General features: G+C 46.4%; 1 protein-coding gene across 2 annotated transcripts in view; it reads left to right on the top strand.

The window, feature by feature from the left end:
* ADGB (androglobin) overlaps positions 1-24,629 on the top strand; it is a 2,161,023-nt gene that overhangs the window by 1,124,925 nt on the left and 1,011,469 nt on the right. For both annotated transcript variants that reach the window (XM_069606692.1, XM_069606693.1), the window contains one exon: positions 15,327-15,465. In XM_069606692.1, the coding sequence (XP_069462793.1) occupies positions 15,327-15,465 (139 nt within the window). The remainder of the gene's footprint in view (positions 1-15,326; positions 15,466-24,629) is intronic.

Below are 24,629 nucleotides of genomic sequence, written 5' to 3'. Positions count from 1 at the left end.
TTTATCTCTTCTACTCAAACTGCTGCTTCTTCCTTTCCGGTGGGATGCTCGTCTCCACTTAATATCCTTTTGTTAGGTAAGATTGTAACGTTAGTGCTAAATCTACCTCACTTGTGAGAACCCCAGAACATTTTGCTGGACTGGTAGATTATTTTTCCCTCTACCTCAGTGAGTGGGAACCTTTTTCCACGCCCACAGATCCTTTTACTCTTTTTATGGGTGTCTCTCCATAGGGCCCTTTTAATGTAATCCTTTTTGACAACTTTTGGTATATACCTTTTTATTGTCACAGGGTTGCCCTTAGGGCTCCCCTTTTAGTTTCTCTGGCTAACCCTGTGAGACCTACAGTTCCCAAGGGTAGAACGGATATTTCTATCACTTCTACATTTTGTTAGATGAAACCAGCACACCCCACCTTATGTGGCGTGCTGGGGAGATACAATGTATCCGTTTTCTCACTAACACTGTAACAATTCTGTTACATGGACAAGCTTATCTTAAATGGCTGCTGGCAGTGAACCTTTTTACTAATTCGGTGCACCTTTACCGCAGGCTTTTTACACAGCTGCGAAGTGGGAGTCCAAAACTCTGCAGCCCTTTGTCTTCCAGCATGCCAGCGAGAATCCAGTTCAAACTGGGAGGCTGGTTGCACTAAAAAGACTGCCAACCCCGCAAGTTTGAATGTTGCACGTCTGTTTGATTGGCTGGATTCCTGCATAAAAGTCTGATCCTGGAAGCTGAAGAGGTAGTCGACCACTGGACCTGAATCCAAAGAGGAAGATGAAGAAAATGCATCTGAGACGATTTTCAGTGACAAGAGAGCCTGTTGTGTAACCAGAACCTGCTTTTACCCTTCCTTCCAAGTGACCATGGGGACTCCAAAAATGACAGCCCAGAGCTGTCATGGTGCGTGCTCCGAAACCCCTGGAACTGTTGGGCCCACCCCAGTCCCTGTCCTCCAGAAGGACTTGTCAGGCCCCAAGGGAGTGCCCCAGAGCCTCATGGACTCAGTCCTGGCGCCGTTGGTGCCAGGCTCATGATATGGGTTGAACTTATGGAACTACTTAATCTGCCTAATGAGGCTGAGCCTTTCTGTATATCCAGGGTGTGGCAGAGGGATTACTTTTCCTGAGAGACAGGGCATGGTAAAGGGACTACTTTACCTGGAACTACTTGCAAGGCTATTTAAGCCACACCCTGCAGGCAGAACACGCTTCACGTTATTCTGCACTCCTGCAGTGTAACGCTCACCGCTTCTGCTCTGTCCTCGAGTTTCTGCATCCACGCCCGTCTGAGATGTCCATCCATCGGAGCCTGGAAGAAGAAAAGGAGAAGAACAGGTGTTACTACAGCGACAAAGGCCTTACCTGCAATTCCGTCCATCGGTCTCGTCTCCAGCTGGTCTTCTGACCGCCGTCCCTGTTGGGAAAGGACTTCCGCGCAGGCATCCGATACTTACCCGGGATTCTGCATTCCTCCGGGTTACCTCGTAGCGGTTCTTCCATTCTTCATCCGGGGGCCGCGCCGTACCTGCAAAAAGGGAACAGAAAACAGCAGGTTAGTCGCGCACAATACCAAAAACCAACAATTGTTCAGCCATCCAGCGCCACTCATCCGTGCTAATACTCACCTGGAGGCTACCAGTTCAGCATCCTAGGAGAGTCAATTCTTCTTCTAAACTTCCGTACGAAACCGCGTCTGCAAGAAAGACAAAACACGTTTAAACCTTGGGAAAACAAGACATTGAGCATCTATACCAAGCTGTTATTGGGATAGAGACTTACCTGATTAATCCAAGCATTCCCGAATCACAGCGACAGCCACTCAGGAATAGTGAATTAACTGTGTCCAGAGAAAGACTGAGCCTAGTGCGCCCCTGCTGAAGGTCAAGCAGGACGGAGAGCCAACCTCACCAAACTCAAAGGTGAGCAGGAGAGGAGTTGGGCATCAGGAGGTTGCAGGAAGTGGGACCAATCCAACCCACTCATTAGCTAACATCTTGTTTCAACATTGCAGGCTAATGCCTCCTGGGGAGAGAACAGGGGAGAGGACACCATCATACCATCAAAACTATGCCAGTACAGATATCGATCATACGACTACGTGCTACGCCCCTGTGGAGACCAGGTGAGCGTGACAAGAGCCTAGTGTGACCAACTAGACTAAAGAAGAACTGCATTTTGAGCCATCCCATGGCGTGATGTGACCTTGATGGGCTGCAATAGCCCAATACCCTGGGACCTCGAGCCATCGTGTGGTGCATAGTCTTCCAATTTCTGAATGAAGCTGAAACTTTGGTGGCATCCTGTTGGACCTCCAGAGAGATGATTCCAGTCCTTGAAGTGTCCTCACAAGGGTGCTGGACCAGATTAGCGACGCAAATCTAATCAGCAATATTCTGGCTCCTGAAAAGGGTGCCAAGACCACAGAGCTGCACCAGCCACAAAGAAACTATTGCCTGAAGCCTTCCCCATTGATCCTTGCTGCAAAATCCTTTCCAACGTCCTGTCTTCTAGCTTCATGACAAAGGAATCTATCAACCGGGTTTTTGGCTGCAGATCCTTATGTCTCCCCTGCTGCAACTCTTCTTCTGTGCCGAGGTACTGTGTTGGCTGGGGTATTTACTTACTTTAAGCCTGTGTGATTGCTGTAAAGCTTTGGGGTGTTTCTTGTGATTGTGAGTCCTCTCATCCAGTTCACCTGGGCGCACTGCTTGAATCCTTGTAGGGTATCTTTTCAGAAGTCCCTGGACCCTTTTAACCTCTCTAATTGTAATACTTACCTGTTTGAACAGTCTTCCTTAGGAACTCTAACTTTTGCTACTTCTGTGCCTCCCTGAACTGTCTGTTGGATACTAGAGACCTAGTGACCACCCCCCCCCCGCCCCTTCTGCCAATGAGAACACTCATGCTCCCAGAATAAGCAAAAGATGTCTTTATTTTTATCCTCTTCATTTAATGTTTTCAAGTTAAACATGCAGAAGAATACAACAGTGAATTCTTTGGATAATATAATTAACATGCTATACATCACTACATAAGTATAAGCGAAAGACTTTCTAAGGATTGGGCCTGTTGCCTAGGAAAAGAGAAAAAGTGTTTACAAGTTTACTTACTTGTAAATGAGTGGGTTGGTAGCTGTAACTCTGAAGGTGAGCAGTTACAAACGTTCTTAAAGGATATGTAAGATTGTTTTACTCACCTGTGAATTGGTTATGCCTCTTTCCCAAAAGTAATGCTGTTGGCTTCACTTAACTATTTCTTTCAGAATATTAGTGTGTAAGTTCTCCAACTGGGTTTTGCTTCCCTCGACGTGCTCAATCTGCCTTGGGTTTTAACTACCCTGAATAGCATTGAGTCATTCATAAAGTGTAACATTGGGTTTTGCTTTCCCTGGTCTGTTTTTATACAGATTCTAAAATAGTCTTAGGTTTATATGTACCTTTAAATTGCTGATTGCTCGTTTAAAAAGGATATGGGTTTTAATTACCTTGATCTGCCTTTGGCCATCTAAAAATAAGTTAGAAAGTTATTGCTTACCTTAATCTGTGTCCCACTGACCAGAAAAGCAACTGTAATAGTATATTACATTAGGTTTTACCTGTTTAGAATAACTGTGTGCCATTCTTAAAAAAGTGATCTGTATGTGTAGCTGACCTTGGTCTCCCTGGTGCAATCCTAAATTAGTGTAACAAGTTCTTGCTTACCTTAGTCTGTGTTCCATTGAGCTGAAAAGCAACTATAATTGTATGTTACACCAAACGGTCTCACTCACCTAGAATAACTGTGTGTTATCCTGAATGTGGTTATAGGTTTCTGCTGTTCCTTGAATGAGTGTTCCACTATTCAGAAACGTATACTTGCAGGTTTGTTTACCAAGTAATTCTGTAACTGAGTGTCACTGCACAACTGTTAGGTCTACTACCCTTGTATTGCTAAACGTTATCCAAAAGTAACTTAGGATTTTACTCCAATGAATGGTGTGTCCTACACTAAATGTGTTTGATAAGGTCTGACTTGCCTAGATATACTGTTAGTTTTCTAAACAAGGTTTATGCTTTGGTCCATGTACCTTAAAGAATTGTGTTGCGTTTTTATATTGTGTTTATAATTCTATGGCCAAGTACCTACCCACGACGATTTATCTTGGCCTAACTTGTATTTATAATAAACCTTTATTTTTTATAAAACTTCTGGTTGTCAGTGTTTCTGTTGAACCCTTGGTATACTACAAGTTCTTTGTACATTCATATAGCTCTCTCTCCCTCCTAAGATAAGCATGGCTGCTCTGTGTACGCTACCATATACTCAGGTGGTACAGCCTTATTCTAAAAGCGGAGTCTTGTACTGTTTCAGTTGAATTGTTTTACAAAGCCTTTAGTTGGACTTCAGAAAAGCTGTCCTAACACGGCTCCATCCTCTCCCCCATACTTGATGTTCTCCTCCAAACTCTGTGCTCTCCTTTGCCGCTTGATGTTCTGCAGCAGCCTCTGTTCTCTCTCCCCTCCTGCTGGATGTTCTCCAACCACTATTCCCTTCTCTCCAGCTTTAAGAGGTATTCTAACCTCTGTCGTCTGCCTTCCTGCTGGCTGGATGTTTTCTACCTCTGACCTCTTCACCTTCTGCTGTCTGTCTCACTCTCTTCCATATTCCTGTCCCTTTAACTCGCTTTCAACCTCTTCTCCTTCCTGCACCTTCAGTAGTCCTCCACCTCCTTCTACTGCACCTTCAGCACCTCCTCCTCCAGCACTTTGAACGCAGTTTCTACCTGACCTTCTGCTTCACCTCCATCTCTCCATGCTTGCTTACTCCACTGCTCCATGCGCTCATGTTCCCTAATGCTTCTTCCCAGAATGTATATAACCCTAAACCCCCTCCCGTGGCCAACATACCATCTATGGCCTGCAAGTGTGTATAATAGTGATTCCGAGCTGGCGGTTGGCTTTGCATTTCCATGTTGGTAGATCCTCCTTTTACATCTCACAGGTCTGCATTACTGCAGGCTGCAGGGATTATGACCACTAATAACCAGCATTACATGGATCGAGGAAACACATGGGCCAGTGAGGAAACTATTTTGGAATCAGGTGGATATGATTCCAATTACTGTTTTTATTTATTTTATTTTATTTTATTGTAACACTTATATAGCGCACGTAACCCAGAGGTATCTAGGCGCTTGAACTTATGTGCCCAGCCGTAAAGCTATGCGCCAAGTAGTTCCAATTATCAATCATCTAGTCGCACCTGGACTGGTGGCCGCTCCGTTAAAGATTAACCAATCCCAAAGCCCCAGCTGTAGGTCCTGTAGCTGCACACAATCAATTACTCAACAAATTAAACTTAAGTGATTAACAGGAATGAAAATCAGTCCAATGCCAGTACTCGTGTGGTAGATTGAAGCCGTTTGGAAATAACGATAGAGAGAAACAAAGACCAGGTAAAGGAACAAAGGCAAGGAGGGCAAGAGCAGGATGAAGGAGGAGAGTGAGAGTTGGAAAGTTTGAGCAGGGAAATCAAGGCATTGTAGAAGGGATAGATCAATAGGGGGAAGAAGGCGAACATCTGGAGGAGAGGAGGAGAAGTAAAGGCAGAAAGAAAGTTGGAGGTGGGAGACAATATTCTGGATGGTGAGGCCAAAGAAACTCCCAGTTTGGCCAAGGCAAGACACCCAAGAGCAGAATAGTTATCTGTAGATGGAAAGTGGAGCCAGTAGGGCCTTGGGTGGAAAAGGGCCAGACCTGCTGGACTAAAACAGTGTGGGAGCCGTACTGACCTGAGACAGAGAGCTTATTTGTTCCAAGCCTACATGGCTCTGATAAAGGAGACCATAGTGAAACTAGCCAGTTACCTGGGACTGGATCTTGTGGAATTGGCAAGCACACTAACAATACTAAAGAATATGGTCAAACCATCCAAGACCGCCCACCTCGTCTTACCTGGACAAGAAATAACCAAAGCTCAATAATTGACTATATATTCGTTTCAAGTCACTTGTTGATGGAGATTGTAAATTTTGAAATTGTAGAATCGAGGAAAAGTGATCATAACTCTTTGAAAATGGCCTGGGGGACAAACTAGAACAAAAAGGCCCCAAATACTTGTCGTCGATAGAAATGATCAACACAGTGGTTTGGCTAAGATTGACAAAGGTGATGTCCAGTATTGTAACTGGTTGTTCCTTGAACACAATACAGGCCTTTGTTCGGCACTGACCGGGGTAAAAGTGGAGTACACAACTATCCTCCAAGCTCATTGTCTGAAGCAAACAAGTTGAGTTGGGAATCAAAAAAATCATACTCACGTTCACAACAATCAGGCCGTGTTAAAAACTCAAACTCGAGCCTTTAAATTTTGTCAAAGAGATAAAAAAGTTGAAGAGCGCCTACAAGACCTGGCTGATCTGTTATAAAAAACACATGTTGAGAACTTTGAGCGGAAAGGATTCTAGGGAATTTCGGAAATTGATTAAGTCCCCCGATAAAAAAACAGACGACCTCGCTAAAAAACAGTGTAGGAGAAGTGAGCTGGATAACCCATTTTAAAGAACTGTTCTCAGGCCATCAGTCTGGCCCAGCTCAGAGCCCTGACCTAACTACTCAGTGGAACCTAAAATACAATCAAGACAATATTGTGGATGTCATAGCTAAAGCCAGGCCATCTAGAGCCTCTGGGCTGGATGGGCTGACCAATGCAGTTCTGAAACATAACCCGAAAGAATGGGCAAAGTGGATCTGCCTGATCACCGTTAACATCATGGAAAGTCACTCAGTGCCAACATCATAGAAAAGAGCAATTATCATCCCAATCTTTAAGAGAGGAAGGAGAAACGATCCCAGCGACTATCGTCCGATAGCATTGTTGGACGTTATTAGGAAACTATATGCAAAACTTCTTTTAAGAAGATTGAAAGACTGGGCCATGAAGCAGAGAAGGTGCGATCCATTTCAGACTAGCTTTATGAAGGGTTCTGGTACATCGCCAGCTACACTGATAATATCAGTTTTGAAAGCGAAAGTCTGCTCTAAGAAACAAAAGATCTATATGATATGATATGATATGGCATTTGTAACGTGCCTATACACAAGTGTTTAAAGGCTGGACGTAGCTGGGGGGGGGAACATGGGGAGACAGACAACGATCCTACTAGGCCAGGTGTCATTCAGACCGCGCAAGTGCAATGGTAGAGGGGACTCGGAAAAGTGCAGGGGGATGGGGAGAGGGGGAAAGTGCTGTACATGGTTAGTAGATGTCGACATGCCAATAGGAACTTGTGTATTTGTAGATTCCTATCTCTCAGTTTGAACAAATCGGAATAGGACAGCTGGAGTGTATTATACAACTCGCAGCTACCCTATATTAATGCAAGCTGACTTAAACAGAGTGATTAATAAATCAAACACAGAATTAGATCATTCGCTCTGGTTAAAAAACCTTGAAGGTAAACATCACAAGTTGGGAGTCTGCAATATACTTTGATTCTTCCTAGTAACTATATGTGTGTATACCATCAGTAATACATACTGCTCTTCCCATTTCCTTTCTGTCTGATATTGTGTAAGACTTGGTGGACCGTCACCTGAGGACTGTAAGTGATTAGGAAAGCTTGTTTTTTATGTGTTTTTATAGGTTTTTTTAGTTTTTGTATATCTACGATTTGAATAATAAATTGAAAAGTAAAAAGTAAAATACCTGTGTTTATTAGGTGTGGTATGTGTAATCTTAAAATTAAATGAGGTTACCTTGGATATAACCTAGTGTGACTTAGGGTCTTTAGGTAGGGGAAGGCGACCTATCACCCCTTGCTCTTTACGTATCAGTCTCCCGCTGATAGGGCCGCCCCCCCCGACACAAAAAACTGGGAGTACCCAATTTTGCAATACCATGGTTAGTAGAATACAAGATAAATAATAGGGCCAGCTGGTGGCAAGTGCAAGGAAAGTGCAGTAAAGGTTAGTAGAATGCAAGATAAATAATAGGGCCAGCTGGTGGCAAGTGCAAGGTAAGTGCCGGGAGAAGCGGCTGTAGGATACAGAGACAGTCCCGTGGTGCAGGTAGGCAGTGCAAGGGAAGAGTGGCTGGGCCAAGGACCGAGATCGGTGAGTGATCCAGTAGCAGATTCGGTGCAGGTTCAGTGGTTCAGTAGCAGGGTAGAGAGGGAGAGAAAGCGGAGGCAAAGAGGAAGGTTTTGGGGTGCTTCCGGAACCGGAGAGGGTTCTCCTCAACTTTCAGGGAGGCAGGAAGGCTGTTCCAGAGGGAGGCCCCTGCTGCGGAGAGAGATCTACCCCCAGCTCGTTGCTTGTAGAAGCGGCTGACCCTGAGATAGTTGGAGGTGGATGAGCGAAAGAGATCGAGAAGGAAGATATTTAGGAAGAGACTTATCAAAAGCGTTTGACTCCATCAATAGAAGACATCTTTGGTTCAAACTTTCCTCTTGGAGTTGTCCAGTAGACTCAAGCGAACATCTAACCTAAATACGACCTTGATAGTTAGGCTAAACGCACAAGACTCGCTCTCAGAAGAGATACTGACTTTCTGGGGAGTAATCAGGGCTGTCTTTTGGCACCTACCATCTTCAATCTATACCTGTCGGACTTAGGCCTGTTTATGTAATCAGTAAAATACTTCCATAGTGAGTCTCGCTTTGGCAGAGCTGTCCTCCAACAGGTGATGATATAATTGCTGTGGAGTTCGCTCCTCCTCTCCTCCTTGATGTCTTACTACTTTGGCAGTCTATCTAAGATTAGGAATCCGTGGGAGGACACAATCCATTCGAAGAACAAAAGTGGCAAACATCCTTTCCTCTGAATACCTACCCTACCCTGGACAGACATGGAACAAGATCATAGCAACATTTTCGAAAAAAGTCTTTTACTAAAGTGTGCAAGCAGCCTAGTACTGAAAGGGCTAATTTTCAGATAGACCTTGTTTGTGTCAACATGCACCTCGTAATTACGTTGTGTGTTTGTAGATGAACCACTTGAGCAGATATGCCAACATGATGCCCCATTCCATTTGGGATGTGTTTGTGTCGTAGCCAAGAGTATTTTATATCTGATTATCCGTAGAGATCCATGAGCCGTGGGCAGAGCTGAACCGCAGCCATTACTGGGCAGAGACACGAACGCAGCAATGTCTAGGGATGTGGCGCTCTAAAGAACTTGATTGATTGACGGGCACGTGAGACCAGAAGGCTGTGCAAGAATGACGCAAGTCTCTGTCTGGGGCACACTGACGCACCCTGCATCGTCACATGAAGTCATGCTTAGGTGCCTGAGAACCGGAATAAGAGTCACATATGTGCTAAGTCTATGGTCTGGGCTTATTATGTGTAATGGAAAGATCCACTGGGTGCAGCGGTTTATGCCATTTGGTTTAGCCATGCCAAATGTACAGATCAAGAATATGCTGTAAATCCATGCCCTCCAAGGTTGGAGGATGCTCTGCCAGGAAGTTCATTGTTAATTTTACCAACTAAACGGATCTTACTGACTCATCATCATCTGGATGGCTTATTCTGTAGAACCCTATAAAAACCTAAAGGGTCCTGTGCACTGGAGCCAATTTTTGGGACAGGGATACTGAAGCAATTTCCCTGTCGATTTCTGCACAGCTGCATGGAAATAAATCATGTCTTAAGTGTTGCTGCCTGAGATTGCGTATTGGATTATATAGTGATGGCATAGCTCTCAACCATTTGTGAAATCACCCGATTTTGTTTTTGGCGGGTGAGACGCCCATTGAAATGAATGGGCGTGCAGGAGGCTTGGCGGGTGAGTCAGCCCTTTAGAAGGCGGGTGACACCCGCCAAAAGCGTGTGTGTTGAGAGCTATGGTGATGGATTTGGGCTTTTGCGCTTGCCCAGTCCTGTTTTTTCTTTATATTCTGGAACTAATGGTGCTGCATCTATAATGGAAAACCAGGGTCAGCAGAACTTTTGGACTACAACTCTCATCAGCTTTAGAGTGTATATAAATGTCCGAAATGAAAGGGGTCGAATGTTACCCTTAGGACGTGTATATGTGTTCCCAATTGCATTGGAAAACAATGAACCCCTATCACTCTGGGTCCCCTGGCTTTGGGCCACCAAAAAAGGTAAAAACTAATATTTTGTAGAAATACTTGTAGTGATTTCAAGGCTTTGAATGAATGTTTTTCTTTGCCCTGGTAAAGGTTCACTTCCGCTTTTAGTTTCTAGAACTCGTCATGGGTGGCCCGGGAGCTGCTTTCATGTGACTCCAATTCTTTCACATCTTCAGGCTCCATTGAACTTCCCGTTTGACTTCCCTCTGATGATCATGCACGCTTAGAGCTGAGATGTATAAACAGAGGCAGAGACCATTGTCACGGTATTTCTCTTTTAATAAATGGCCGTGGGCAGATCCTTATGACATCATAATGTGTTTCAGAACATTAACGCAGTAGCTCTTTGGTAGCAGCCTCTTTTGATGGCTGCTGCCAACCAGATGAGTAACACGGGAGCTGTCTTGTGCTTCCATTTCCTTCACACGCGTTTCTCTCTTTTCACCCTTTTCTGGTGCAGGTGATTGTGGCTTGACTGTGTACTTGTTTTGTCTGAAATCGCTTAAATCTCTTGTCTTCTGGGTCATCACGCCCCCTCCCCGCCCCTTTTAATTCTACCCAATGGAGGCCTTCGTCGCTTCTGTAGTCCACAATGCTGTCTGTTTTCCCTTGTGGGCCTCCTCCTTAGTTAGTTCATCAAGTGCTCTTTTGATTGTGTCTTTTGGGGAGGGAGCTTTAACTAAAGAGAGAAACAGTTTAGCCTATTTAAACCCATTTAACTCCCCTTTCACGCGTTTTGTTCTCTTGTAGTGTTTTAAAAGAGAAAAGAAACCTAGAATAATGCATTATTCCACATCGTGTTATGTTTCAATGTGTGCGTGGAGGGATCCAGCTCCACCGGTGACAATAAAAGCACTTCTACTTTTTGGCCCTTTCCCCCTTCTGTCAATGAGCGTCTCTGAGTTTACGCCGGGGGAAGAGACCAGTACACAGCAAGACCCTGGCCCCTCATTTCTCTGCAGAAATCGCAATTTTGATAATCTCTTGCTGTCAGTGAGGTCATCCCTAGATCTATGAAGCTGCTCGCCAAACCCTGCACCTCACATTCTCCAACGCTCCATGTGAGACTCTTGGGGGACGTTGAGGGCCATTCGAAGGAGTGGAAGCTGCGACCATTGCTTCTCCCCCAATAGATCCGTACCTGAGAGGAAGAAAGGTATGACTGAGTGCCACATTTTGTGTACACACCCACTTGAAACTAGCTTTCTGTCTCCCTCCCGTGACAACCTCAATAAATGCCTCTCTGAGCCCGTGCTTCCTTTGCCACCTAGCAGGAGCGGAATGCCAATCCATAGTCTAACCATCAAGGAGCTGCCTCAACATCAGGTGAGTTTAGGCCCTGCAGGAAGATGGATGGGGTCATTTGGAGTGTGAGTGGGTGGGTGGATGTGTGGGTTTGTTTATATACTTTGTAACTCAAATCGGCTGATCCAATGTGGCAGAATCCCTGACCCCCTGCTTGCCTTTCACTCGTGCATAGATGACGTTTTTTGCCATGACCCAATTCTGATTCAACAGCTTAGAGTGGCCTACATTTGGAGGCACTTGGTGTTGCTTGGCACCCCTGCAAGGGGCCATGGTATCGTCCAGTGTGCTGTGGTATGGTCACATGGTTACCCATGTGACCAACTTAATAAAAGGTCCGAGCCGTTTCCGGCTCGGCAGTCCTACCAACGAGACTCCGTGGTGTGTGTGGGTTTGTGTTCGCACCATGCGGGTGCCTCGCCACGTGGGCTGGGCCCAAGGATGAGGCCCAGCTCCAGGACGGTGCCCCTGCCGGGCAACGCCATCCGGACGGTGCCCCTGCCGGGCAACGCCATCCCTGTGTGTTGCCATGGCCCTGTGAGGCGGGCCATGATGGCGACCCCGGCCTGGGTGCCCCCAGAGCCGGGGCCGCGGTAAGCCGGTTGCCAACCGGCCCCTGTGTGGAGCTCCGGTGTCCCCGGAGCCGGTGGGATGAACCCCCACCCTTTATCCAGCGGCGTGATCGCCGCACCTCTGTGTGTGCCGTCAGGTGCTACCCAAAACAAGTATGGGGCTGCCCGGTGGACCGGAGCAGCCCCCAACACTTGGGAAGATTTCTGTAAAAAATGACCAGCAATCTGTTCCCCAAGACTGCTGGCCACACGATTACTTGTCAGTGGCTGTGTTCTGTGCCCAGCAGGTGTTGTCTTGATAGGAAAATGACCCAGGAGGCACCACTGGGCAAAACACCTGGGCAAAGCAAGACAAGGCCCGAGACTGCTCCTAGCCTGCCTTCTTCTTATCAAAAAAAGTAGAAATGGGGCACTGTGTTTGCACATCCCTTGGATTGCAATCGCATTCAACCACGCTGTTGATGCCTCCCAGAACTCCTAACACTTCCTTGCCTGCTATTCCCGATCTTAGTTGCACGCTGTGTATAATATATGTCATTGGTGGGGAACTACTACTGCTATCCTGACCACCTTGAGCCAAGAAACACTTTCGCCTAGAACATTAATGTTACGTTATGCCACTAGGACATATATATATATATATATATATATATATATATATATATATATATATATATATATATATATATCCTGCTTTGCTGCCATTTGCCTGGTCTGGAGATGTGTTGGCTTATCTAAAAGTGAGGCGTAGGTTAGGTTAATGAGGAGAGAAAGAAGATGCAAGATGAGTGCAGACCCTTAAAACTCTGAGCTCTCTGTGTAGGTCCATTTCTATTTGTTCTGTGTTGAGAGCACAGAAACATTTGTTCCCATGGGGGGAGCCTTATGTTGTGGTTGTAGAGGTGTAGTGTTCTGTTTTCTATGGCTGCTGTGAGGGAGGGATAATCGATTGCTCTGTGTGTGCGTTAGTTGGTCTGCATATATTGTTTGAGTGTAAACGTTGAGCATTTTATGAGGGGAGGCGTGAGGAGGGCCTGGTTGCCAACTGTGCGTAAAATGAGCTCGGTCCTAGTGGGTCTGCCCCTTGGGCTACATCTCTGTGTAAGCGTGCTATGGTGGCGTTTCAGTAGAGGTTACATTCAGGTATGGTGCTTGACAGTACAGGAGACATACTGATGCACCCAATTGAACTTTTAACTGAAGAAGATTGCTTGTGCACGCTTTGCTTTAACAAAGTACCAAATTCCACCACATTTATAAATCCTGTTCATGAACCAATACATGGACCGATAAATGATACATCATGCAATAAATCCCCAAAACTATAAACTGTCTGTTATATGAGATAGGAAGTTACCAAAAACAGTTATTAACACTCAGATTTTTAAATAATATTTTGCCAATCTTGTTTATTTGGGTTCACCCTTATTTTATAAAAATGAGTGCATGCTTAGATGCAGCTAAACTTTCTCCTGCCACTGCATGTACATGTTTCCATCCCCCAGACCGTCCTCAGATGGCCGCGTGCTTCTCAATGTTCTTACGCTCTGTGGTGCATGGACATGCTTTCAACAAGCAGAAAGTGCGGTCACCTATAAGTATTTTTAAAATGTTTCTAAAATAAAGATGAACCCTAATAAACAAGAATGTTGAAATATAATAATGAACGTTTTTGGCAACTTCCTATCTCATATACCACACACACTATAAATCTGGGAATTGCATCCAGGTGTATGCTGGTATCTCTTACAATCGACAGTGGGCAGCAATTGCACGCAGGCGAGAGTGGGGAAAGAAGGGGAGAAGGGAAAATAAAGAAATTGTGCGGCACTGTTTACTAAATTGCAAACTGGTGCATATTGGATGACCCTCCCAAGTGACATAATTTGAAATTAATATTGGGCAGCCACAATATTGGGACATCCCTCGGCTGACAACTGCAAAAAATACGCATATATCTAACTTGATTAGCCAATCTGGTAGACCACTGTCTGCAATCTTTCTTATATAACAAGTCGAAGGTGGGCGAGAGTACTTCCGGCGCGAGAATGCTTCCGGGAGAGAACTTAGAGTAGGCATTCCAGGGTGACCAGAGTCCTTTGGGGGAGGTGACTAGGAAACACTCAACTTGATACATGTTCAAGGCCTGTTATCTCAGAGTCAGTTACTGTTAAGAGGCACATACTGGTGACACAATGATTATGAGTAATCATTTATTATGTAAGACAGCTTGGGCTCCTTCAGTAGCTCATCAACTGATTCTCCTAGAACCTTTACAAAGGTAAACATATGATGATTCTTAGCTTGACAGAATCCTCCAGGCCCAACACTCTACCTGACAACATGGACACTTACTGCCATACCAGATGTTACATAAGCCAACATCATAACAGTTAGATAAATTAAGTTGGGAATCAGAGCAAATCAAAGGAAGACACTAACTGCATGAGCACTGGGGATAAATCACAGAAATCTTGTTACATTGGGTGACTGGGAACAAACTCACCGTAAGGTGTTAATTATATGCTGATCCTGGGATCAAGCACATAACGTCCTGTTCAGTTTTGGCTCAAAGGTGTGAAACACAGTAGGGTGCTTTATGCAGTCTAATTGGAGGTTGATGCGGTGCATGGTTGGTGAAAGTGCTTTGAAAAGCCAGGTCTTTAGCATTTTCCAGAACGTAAGGTCATCATGGATTGTGCCAGTTATGATGATCTGTTTCTTTCTGACGTGTCGTAGCTTTTTTAGGAATACATTGCTGTTGGATCCCAGAGCTCTCCTCAGTGAACAGATGCACACTGACACCCAGGCATTGCCGAAGTCATCGAAGCCTGACCACCCTTGGCAAACAAGACATACTTGCCATCAACTCAAGGGATCACGTGGCCCAGAGTATCTTACAATGGCTCTGCAGACCCCTCCTTAGATGGAAAACCTAGGATTCCCCCCCCCCACCCCCGAAGTAGCATGACTTGTAATAACCTTTGCATATTAGTATTGTACATTCTAGGGAGGTGATACTTCCCGGCAAACGGGCCGTCTCAAGACTCCAAGTTCACTGAGGGCCCTTAAAGAGGGTTGCTTAGCACGTTTACTGGTAGGGTCAGCTTTCAGAGCATCCCGATTGGACCCTGACTAGGCTTCAAATGAACAGTATAGCCCTGAGTTCCATTACCACACAGTTTACAGTAATGATATACTGTAGTAATGTCAAGCGTAATATTCGGGAAATAATGTGATAAATTATCTTGTTGGACTGTGGCTATGAATCTGTTTTCCTGTTATATCATACTATGCTACACTCTCCTCTCTATTCCATTAATAAGCCACTGCATGGTGTCTTGATGTGATTACATTTTTGTTTTAGACTTTCAATGGTGCACTATGGCATCTCATAACTGATGTACTGGGAAACCCAATTACTCGCGATCTAGTATTTGCCTATCGAGCCTTTACTTTGGACATGTCATCGTTTACTCCTCCCGCGGTTGCTGGTCTCTCCTCAGGTAAGGATGCTAAATGAATCCTGTTTTATGGTCAGTCTATTACATGTAAAAACACTTCCATTGTTAAGTTCAGTATAATATATATGTACCCAGTGATCACCAACCTCTACCGTCTATCTGTTTCTCAGCTAAATGTGATCTCACTGTCCTACATCATAAATTCCCAGGAACAGTAACCGGGACTGTAAATGAAGAGGTAAAAACAACATCTTTTACAGCGACAGTATGTCGGTTGTAAAAATAAAGACATTTTAAGTGAAGCTAGTAAAAAATTAAGCACTGGTCAAGCCAACAGTTTTGGCCTCTCTGTGGGCATGGCATTGGTACTACCTGCTCATAAGATGGCAACAGCTGGAAAATAGTGCTAGTGCCTCCAAATGCCTATCTAATGCTTATACTAGAGCCAAAGTTGCTGGCTTTGCCACTGGTGATTTGTAACAGGAGTTCTATGAAAATAACAGATTGAAGGACACACATCCCACTTATAAATCAAGTGGCTGAAGGCAACCTCGTTAAGGCAGATGTATCAGATGGTTAATAGCTGAAATGAAGTCAATACCTTTCAGAAGGCTGCTCAAAAGCACAGAGCTAGACTCAGAGATCGCAGCAGGATGTGGTTTGGGAGCAGAGGGTATAGGAGGGAGGGGGAGAGGCAGGTAGTGGGTGGAAATGGGCCACAGTGTTAGCATGGCCATGGGCAGTCAATGGGTGGGTAAATAACCAACCACCACCCACAGGCTGTGTGTGTGTCCATCCTTACATCTCATCTCTCTCCTACCTTCACTTCCCAGGCAATAGTTGTGTCTTATAGGCAGGGCTTTCAGCGCCACCTAATAGCTATACACTAATAAACCTAATATTCTGCTTGTGTTTTGTAAGACAGGACATCCTGTCCAAATAAGTATTATGTATTAAACTCTGTATTTGGTTTCTGATTGATCTAGTAGTCTGGGGGTTGAGGGTGTTCTCCTGTACCCCTGCCCCAATTTAGCACCCCGTATTTTCCATTTATTTATTTTATTTATTTACATTTATAAAGCGTGCAGCAGCCCTTAGGCATCGTGGCACTGTTACAGATAATCGTTACTGGTTGCAAAAAAGCATACTTAGTTACATGACAATGTAGGCTGGATATACATACTTGGTTACATGGCGTGTGGGGGGGTTCGGGTGGAGGCGGGGTGTGTTAGTTGAAGAGTGTAGTTTTGAGCCCTTTGCAGAATGCTGCGAGGGAGGTCTCAGCTCTGAGTGCGTTGGGTAAGGCGTTCCATAGTTTGGGTGCTAAATGTGGAAAGCCGATCCCCCCTGCTTTGGCCCTTTTGATTGGAGGGATGCAAGGTTGGTTGGTTTAGCAATTTCTCTTGGGACGAGAAAAGGTATCTCTGGCTATCGTTTCAGATAGGTAGGGTGGGCAATGAGGCTTAAGAATTTATGCGTTAATGTGAGGGTCTTGTTATGTTATGTTATGTTAAAGGTACTTATATAGCGCACCGTCACCAACGGAATTGGTCCCCAGGCGCTCTGGCGGATCTGCAAACAGGAAGGAGGGCGGGTAGGGTTAGTCGGGAGGAGGGGAGTAGGAGAGTGGGAGAGGTGGTGTGCTGTTGGCAGCCTCAGTTCGGTATACACCGGGTGCTGGGCTTAAGTGCAAGTATCGGATCGGGCGAGGCCTCATGTGCTGTAGGTGCTGTCTATGTGTTGATGCGTTGTGGTAAAGTGCATGTGGATTTCTGGGAGAGAAATGGTTGTGTGTTTTGTGTCGGTTGAGCATGCAGAAAAATTGAGGGTTGGGTTAGTGGGGTCTGTATCCTGGTTCAGGTACTTCTGGTTCCGTTTGAGCTGTATCACTGTGGGTAGGGTTGTTGCTGGTTCCTTATGGGATGTCTCACTGTGGTGGTGCTGCGCGTGTCCAGCTGTGTCATAGTGTCTTGTACGGAGTGGTAGGTGTATCTGAACCATTTCTTCGGGTGTGGAACGGGTTTGGTGCTATCTATTCTCTTATTATCTAGTGTGACACTGGTCAGTGGAAGCTTTGAATGGCTCAGGGTCAGAATGCTTTTGATGAGGCATCCTAGTGCGTCCGTCTTGGTCAGCCTGTGTATTCCGTCGTTAGTGTCTTCCTATCATCACTATCTTTCAGTTACTTCTTTGGTTTTCGTGGGGTGACTTCCTTGTGGCTGTTGTCTGGTTGTAGTTTGTGTGTGATGGGGCATTGTGCTTCCCGCTGTATCTTTATGAGCATTGTGTCAGTAGTGCGCAGAAAGATGCACAGAAAGTCTTAAAGGTGATTCGCTCTTTTACCGGGAGCCAGTGGTCAGCCCATCTGGCCTGCGTGATATGGTCTCTTTTGGGGATATTTAGAGCTGCTCTTAGTGCGTTGTTTTGGACTATTTGAAGCCTATTTAGATTTTTGGCTGAGGTGCCTGCTAGAAGATCATTGCAATAATCTAGTTTAGCTCCAACTGTAGCCTCGAGCGATGGAGAGGCAGTTCTGGTTGGATAAGAATGGTTTTATAGCATTTATTAGTTTGGTGGTGTGAGCAGAGGCACAGGCAACAGCACTGACCTGACGTGTCATAGACAGAGTGGAATCTAGGAAAACCCCCAGGGTCTTCACTGAGGAGGAGACAGGGATGATGGTGTTGTCAATGGTGAAGTTACAGTATTTTTGGTTTAGTTTGGAAAGTATTTCTTTGGGGCCTATGAGGATGATCCCTGTTTTGTCTCCATTGAGGCACCATCCATTGGCTGCCATCCATGCTTGGATAGTGGTGTATATTTGGAATAGGGCTGCTGAGTCTTCGTCGTACGATCCAGAGATAGGGAAGAGTACTTGCGTATCGTCGGCATAGTTGGTGTAAGCTATGCCGAGGGAGTCTAGTTTGTCGAAGAGTGGTTTTGTGAACAAGTTGTAGGTGCTGTGCAAGAGCCCTGGGGTACACCGCAGTGGATGGTAGAGGGAACTGCGCTTGCCTGATCAGGGAAGCTTCATGGCTGCCTTCTAAGAAGGAGCTAATCCAGATGGAGGCCTGTTTAGTGAAGTGTGCTGCATGGGTGAGCTGGGAGGTAAGAATCTTATGATCAACAAGATCAAACGCAGTTGAGAGGTCCACGAGCACGAGGAGAGCTGGTTTGCCTTTGTCCATTATCTCAGTTATTTGATTTTTAAGGTCCAGGAGGGCGGTTTTAGTGCCATGGCTTTTACGGAATCCTGATTGCCTTTTACCTAGGATGGTGTTGGATTCTAGGAAATGTTGGATCTGGTTGTGGGCTGCTTTATCCAGGATTTTAAGGAAAAATGGGACGCCGGTGATAGGATGGTAGTTGTTGGGGGGATGTAGGATCCAGGGAGTTTTTTTTTTAGAACAGGGCGAACCCAAGTTTCTTTTAGTCTGGACGGGACAGTGCCTGTGGTAAATGAGGCATTGATGAATGCCTTAATGAGAGGAGCCAGGGAGTCAGCGCAATCTTTAATAATGTTGGGTGGACAGATGTCTCCTTTACTCATGGATGGTTTAAGATGTTGGAGGAGATCAATGACTTCCGATTCTGAGACGTCTATGAAGGAGAAGAGAGGGGCGAAATGCTTATGAGGAGGGGTACTGGGCACAGCATTAACGTCGGATTTAGGGAGTGCGTTGCGTTGCGCTTGTATTTTATCCTGGAGAAGTTTTATTTTGTTGAGCAGGGCTGTCTGTATGCTGGAGCACCAGGCTTCATCTTTAATGAACTCATCGGAGCTGGTGGAAGTGGTGATGAGGTCTTTAAAAATGGAGAACAACTGGCCACCAGGGGGCGCACAAATGAGCTCTCTCTTTGTGTAAGCTCCGAGCCCGAGGTCCGTATGCTGGTCCTGGATCCCCCACTTTACGACCCCCTCCAAGGCTGGAAATGGAGCACAGGACGTGTCAGTGTGGCCCCCCCACCCAGGAAAAAATTTAGAGAAAATTGTAGGTGTTTTCGTGCAGAAAACGAAGAAAACGTGCAATTCCAGCAGCAATGTGACCAGCAGTTTAACGAAAGCGAACCCGCCGGAGGCACACGGGCATCCGAAAGGAGTGCTGGCTCGCCTGACAGCCCCCATACAGAACGGACTTGAATTGGGGATAGGTACCCGCCTCTGCCTGCTGACCTGCGCTGCCAGAGGGACGTTACCGGTGATCCTGCCCGTCCAGACGCACTGGTCCCCCCTGGCCAAAATCTGCCTCCGTGCTGAGATCTGCGCCGGTAGAGACTTGGAGCGGGCCTCTCATTGCGGATGAGGTAGGCGGCTGGCCCTTTCCTTCTGCCCACAGGACTGCGCTCGGCGCGCAATCATCCTGCGCTGCAGCTCGGCCCCCGGCGGCCTAGGATTCCAGCGCCGGCACATCAGAGCCTCCCCCTCCCCTTGCCTCCATCCCCACTGAGGACCGCGTAGCCCCTCCTGGCACGGAGCAGGAGGCCTGCGCCTGCAGTGCAAAGAGTGAAAGAGTGTCCACACGCTTAAAGGTGCTGTCGCCCCCCTGGAGTGCCCCCAAAGCGCCGGCATACCACAATATATAACAAGGAACCAAGCCCTAACTGAACAGTGACACAAAGGGGAGGGAGGAGAGGGAAGGGGGGCAGAAAAGAAGGGAATAAGAATTGAGTGAAGAGGATTAGGAGCACCAGAAAGCACATGCCCTAAACTGTGAGGCCCCCAACGACCACAATTGAACCAAAGCTACACTCACTGGATACTGTGCATTGGGGCCAATAACAATGAGGTCCTCTCAGCGCTCCTGACAAATCCCTCCTTCCCTCAACCAGCATCCGGAGGCACCTTCCACAGTTTCCACATTCTGGACTACTGCCCCCTCCACCCCCGGTCAAGCATTGAGAAAGCACGCAAATGCCTTAAGGCGCTCCTACTACTTCTACTAGAGAACGCCCCTTTTAGAGCACCTCTATTCAGCTGAAGTAAGAGAACCCCGTGCCGAACCCATCAAATCAACAAAAGGCCCCCAGGTCTGAGGGTTGGGCCCCCATAACAGGGGCGTGTGCCTCCTCAAGCGACCCAACATATAACAGGGCTGACACCAAGGGGACATCCCGCAACCTCCCCCCTAAACCAAGGGCCCCGCAGCCCGCACAGACTACTCGCAATTGGGAAAGGGCAACAAGCCGATCTTCTGAGAACAGAAAGAGCAACCTGGGCATAGAAACGAGTAAGAAACCTGTGAGCACACGGCACAGCCCGAAGGTGAAGCCCCTACACCCCACCTACGCTAAACACATAACTGAAGCAGTGGAAAAGGCCCCGAATATATGCAAGCGAAAGAAAAGCTAGCCACTTGCGCCTACGCTCCCCCCCCCTCACAAAACTGCTACCCCCAAGATGGCAACCGAAGCAGCAGCACACGGCGAGACAGCGGCCACGAAAGGTGACATAGCAGCCCTGCTAGCGGAGATAAAGAATATGGGGGCCAATATAGGTGGCAAAATCGATAAGATCACCCAACGCATAGACAAGATCGAGGACAGACTAATTGGAGTGGAAAACAACCAAGCCTCGATAGACACTTTGGAAATGCAGCTGGAACACTGAATTACAGAACTTGAGCAGCGAGAGGAAGAATACAGGTCAAAAATGGACGATTTGGAAAATCGAGAGAGACGGAATAACCTGCGTTTCTTTGGAATTCCGGAACAAGAAGGGGAGACAGAAGAGGGCCTAAAAACAACACTTCATGATATCATTAAGATCCTGGCAGCTGATGACGTGATTGACGAACCAAGGACTGAGTGGATCCACAGGCCAGGAGGCCCATCAGGAGGCCCGAAATCGGTCCTCGCCCACTTCCATAGATATCAAGACAAGGCCAAGATCCTTGAAAAAGCAAGGCACGAGGGTGTGATGACCCTTAACGGAGCACAAATAACTATATACCAAATCTATCTGCCATGACACTAGCCCTAAGGAGGATGTGTAGCCCCCTGACGAAATGGTTGAAGGAACGAGACACCCGATAAAGGTGGGGATACCCCTTCGCCCTCTCTTTTGAACGTAACTGCACGAAGATCAGACTGCAATCAGAGAGAGAAATAAAGGCATGCACATCTGAACTCGTGGAGGCGAGTGAACGAAGGAACGACGGAGATGCACCAAGGGGCCAAGGGAGAGAATGGAGACTTCAAGGCCCTAAGAGACAGAGAGTCAGGGATCGAGAAAATATTGGAGAGGAAATATATCCCCGGAGGGGGGCAAGTGAACCGAGTCAGCAACAATTGGCCTTATATTATACTAGTATCTAAAATAGGGGCTGTTTTCGGTCCGGTGCAAAATCCACACTCGTTTGGTGCAAGTTAAGGTTTAAATGGGGGGATGAAGTGGGGGCTCAGAGTCATGTGGTAGTTACTCTTAGCAAAAGGACCGTGAGGTAACGGTCCCTGCTGGTGGTTCGTTGCTAGTTCAGTGTATTTAACTGGACCCGCTCGGACGCTGCCATATGACGGGAGGAAGGGCAGAGGGAGGGAGGGGGGAAAGGTCGCAAGACTCGGGAGAGGTAAAGACCGAAACAGATTTCTCAATTATTGCTGAGGAGGGTAAAATATTAATGCTGGTTGAAGATGCGAAAAACAGGGAATGGCAGCTTTTTATCATGAATATCTCAATGTCACATATAGGTGGTTCTCCCTTGAAGTCAGCATACGGGGCCCCCTGAAAGTGGGCACACTTAATGTTAAGGGGCTTAACTCACCAACCAAGAGGTCGTTAGTATTAAGGGAGTTTCGGAGAGCCAAGATTGACATTCTATTCCTACAAGAAACTAAATATATGAGGGGGGAAGAGAGGCCTATCCTGGGAAAACGTTACGGCATAGAGTTTTGGGGCTCTGGATCATTGCGCAAAGGGGGAGTGGGAATCCTTATCAAAAAGGGAATCGAATTTCATGTCACCAAAACCTGGTCGGATGCGGAAGGGCGACCCACATTGGTGGCGGGAACCATTGGGAAGGTTGAAGTAGCGATAGCTATGATCTACTCCCCCAATGTGGGACAGCTCAGATTCCTCTCTAGAACCATCCCCAAAATAATGCTGGAAGTTACCGGACATATTGTGCTGGGCGGGGACTTTAACCTATCGGCAGATCACGACTTAGATCGGAAGGCAGGTAACCCAACCGTTGATAATGGAATAAGGGGGGATCGTAATTACTATGTAAACATGATGCAAGTATATGCACTGGTTGATGCATGGAGGGGAATGCACCCCAATGAAAGAGGATATACATTCTATTCAGCCCCACAAAACACTTTCACTCGAATAGACTATATTTACCTTTCACAAGAACTGCACAACATCACATTGCACTCAGAGATCATCCCAATAACATGGTCCGATCACGACATGGTCACAGTTGACATACAGTGGGAACACTTATCGACTAGAGGTGGGAAATGGAGATGTAATGAGGCCCTGTGGAGAGACTCGGTCTTTAAAAACGAAATGGAAACAGAGATCAGAGAATATTTCAAAGCCAGCAACACTGGGGAGGTCTCCAAACAGGGGGTGTGGGAAGCGGCCAAGGCAACCTGGAGGGGGATCCTCGTACAGGAGGGGGCCCGGAAGAAAAGAGAAAGAGCACTCATTGAAAACAGGCTTAGGGATGAAATATGCCAACTAGATAAAGAAGCCAGGGAGGGTGACACCACAGACCCCAATAAGATCCAAGAGGCCAAAAAAAAACAGAAGAACTCTGTCATTTAGAGCATGACCAGGTAGTGCGTAAATTGCACTTACTGAAACAAAAATTTTATGAAAAAGGAGATAAAGCCGATGCACTATTGGCGGCTAGACTTAAGATGCAACGGGCAGAGCGTAGGGTAATAGAGATAACAAATGACACGCCCGACCAGGAGCAAAATAAACCCTCCATCCCCGAAATGTTCGCTAATTTTTACGAATCTCTATACACTTCAGAAATAGATCCAGACTCAAAAGAGATAGACAATTACCTCGCTGGCATCAGTCTCCCTAAAGTGGCGGCTACAGACTCAGCCCACCTCGAGTCCCCTATAACAGAGGAAGAAATACAGGAAGCGATCAAAAGACTAACATTGGGCAAATCCCCAGGGGGAAAACGGATATACAGCTGGCTTCTATAAAACCTTCAGCGCCCTCCTTACCCCATTTCTGGCCAAATTATTCAACAAAGTCCTCGAAACGGGGGTCGCTCCCGACTCCTTTGTCCGAACACTCATAGCGGTCATCCCCAAGGAAGGAAGAGACCCCAAACAATGCGGGTCGTATCGCCCCATATCCCTGCTTAATCTGGACACCAAAATGTATACAAGGGTACTGGCAGCCAAATTAGAGACCCACATGCCCCAGCTTATTCACTCCGATCAAGTCGGATTCATAATCGGGCGACAAGGAGCAGATACCATGAGGAAGACTCTCCATTTGGTTGCGGCTTCCCAAACTATGAACGATGAGCCCGCCTTACTCTCCATTGATGCTGAAAAAGCTTTTGACAGAGTAGAATGGGGCTTCCTGGCTGCAGTCCTCTGCACCGTAGGAATGGGACCAAAATTCAGAAGGGGAATAAAAGCAGTCTACACAGCACCTAAAGCCTTAGTATCGGTCAACAGGGAGTACTCAAGATGGTTTGAGTTGAAACGCGGCACCCGGCAGGGGTGCCCCCTCTCAGCTATTCTTTTTGCCCTTTCGGTAGAGCCCTTGGCCCAAAAATTGAGAAAAGACACCCAAGTAGATGGAATGCGATTAGGGCAGATGGAATATAAGGTAGCGCTGTACGCTGACGACTTACTCCTCCATGTGACAAACCCCAACACAACCATCCCCAGGGCAATGTACTTCCTGGAGGAATACGGCCACATATCAAGGTTTAAAGTTAACAAATCCAAGTCAATACTCTTCCCCTTACAGGGATCGGTGAAAATGAACAATGATAGATACTCTCCCTTAGGCCTCACGATAGAACACAAAAAATTGAAGTATCTAGGGATACAGGTCACAAGAGCATTTCGAGATCTATGACGGCAATTTCCCAGTGCTTCTCCAAAATTTCCACGCGTACCTTGCCCTGTGGGACAAACTGACCATATCCTGGTTAAGACGCTTAAATGCAATAAAAATGACCTGTCTCCCGAGATTCTTATACCCCTTTCAAATACTCCCC

The sequence above is a fragment of the Ambystoma mexicanum genome, chromosome 4p, assembly GCF_040938575.1.
Source record: "Ambystoma mexicanum isolate Mex_15411 chromosome 4p, UKY_AmexF1_1, whole genome shotgun sequence".
In the NCBI taxonomy this organism is placed as follows: Eukaryota; Metazoa; Chordata; class Amphibia; order Caudata; family Ambystomatidae; genus Ambystoma; species Ambystoma mexicanum.
The sequence above is the reverse complement of the archived record's forward strand: the minus strand, read 5'-3'. Positions and strand labels throughout refer to the sequence as shown.